Genomic DNA, 1,057 nt, shown 5'->3' on the forward strand with positions numbered 1-1,057 from the left:
AGGAGTGACTTACCTTGGGGCCCGTCTGCCCTGGCATCCCTCTTGCTCCGTCACTGCCCGCTCGGCCCTGCAACAGAGGAGGGGACGTGTCACTACAGAAGCGGGGTCTACTGGCTGGGGCTCCTGTCTGCCAAGCTGAGTGTTACTGCTGCCACGGCCACACCGGGCCACCTGGGTACCACCCCAGAGGACCCTGCCTGATAGAGGCCTGACAACACTTGTACCGAGACTCCCTGGCCGTGGGTACAAGCCCCTGGCCCCTCGAGATGCCACTTTGGCAGGGGAGGCTCAGCTGAGGAGCAGTGGCGGGGGGTGGGGGGGTGCACATAGTCCGGGGGACAGCCTGTGGGCTCCTGAGAGCAGCTGCTCAGGGGCCTTTGCTGGATGTCAGATTAAAGATCAGAGAGCCCCAGGGGGCTCCCAGCAGGGGACCAGCCAATCCCCTGCAGCCTCAATGCCCAGAGCAGTTTCTCAGGAGCCTGGGCCCTCCTAGATGGTGAACCACCTAGACGGGGCACTGCCAGCCACCATGAAGCTGAGCCAGACTCACTGTGCCTCCGGGAGCATCGGCCACCCACAGGGAAGAACAGGCCAGGCCTGTGGGGCTGCCCAGTGAGCGAGGTTACCTGAGGTCCAGAGTCCTTACCCATGCCAAGCTGCCCTTGAGGGCCCGTGGGTCCCTCACAGCACAACAAAGGTTGTGGGGGCAGCAGCTCCAGTGGCAGGGAGGAGCGGAGAGCAGAGTGGACAGGGCAGTGCGTGCCCGCCAGCTGCTCTGAGGCCGTCTGCTCCCATGAAGTCTTACAGCCCCGGGAGCCTTCTGGGGTATTCTACTCTGTCCTATTAAAAAGGCCACGTTCCAACTCGCAGCAACCCTAGCCCAGTGGTTTTCCGACTGTCCATCTTTCTGGGAGCAGAGAGCCTCCTCTCTCTCCCGACTCTGTTGTATAGGACCAAGTTGAGTCAGAATCGCCCGCGTGGCAGTGGGGTTTTATTTGGTTTTCGTCTCTGAAGTGGAGAGCCCTTGGGTCACAGTGGTTAAGTGCTTGGTGGCTAG

The 1,057-nt window shown here is 61.7% G+C and overlaps 1 protein-coding gene across 1 annotated transcript in view; it reads right to left on the reverse strand.

Moving 5' to 3' along the window:
- Positions 1-1,057, reverse strand: part of COL5A1 (collagen type V alpha 1 chain) — a 99,015-nt gene that overhangs the window by 58,035 nt on the left and 39,923 nt on the right. The window contains exon 16 of the mRNA XM_045289356.1: positions 14-67. Within this exon, the coding sequence (XP_045145291.1) occupies positions 14-67 (54 nt within the window). The remainder of the gene's footprint in view (positions 1-13; positions 68-1,057) is intronic.

This window comes from Echinops telfairi, unplaced genomic scaffold, assembly GCF_000313985.2.
Source record: "Echinops telfairi isolate 266 unplaced genomic scaffold, ASM31398v2 ScPeMD7_25;HRSCAF=90, whole genome shotgun sequence".
Taxonomy (NCBI): Eukaryota; Metazoa; Chordata; class Mammalia; order Afrosoricida; family Tenrecidae; genus Echinops; species Echinops telfairi.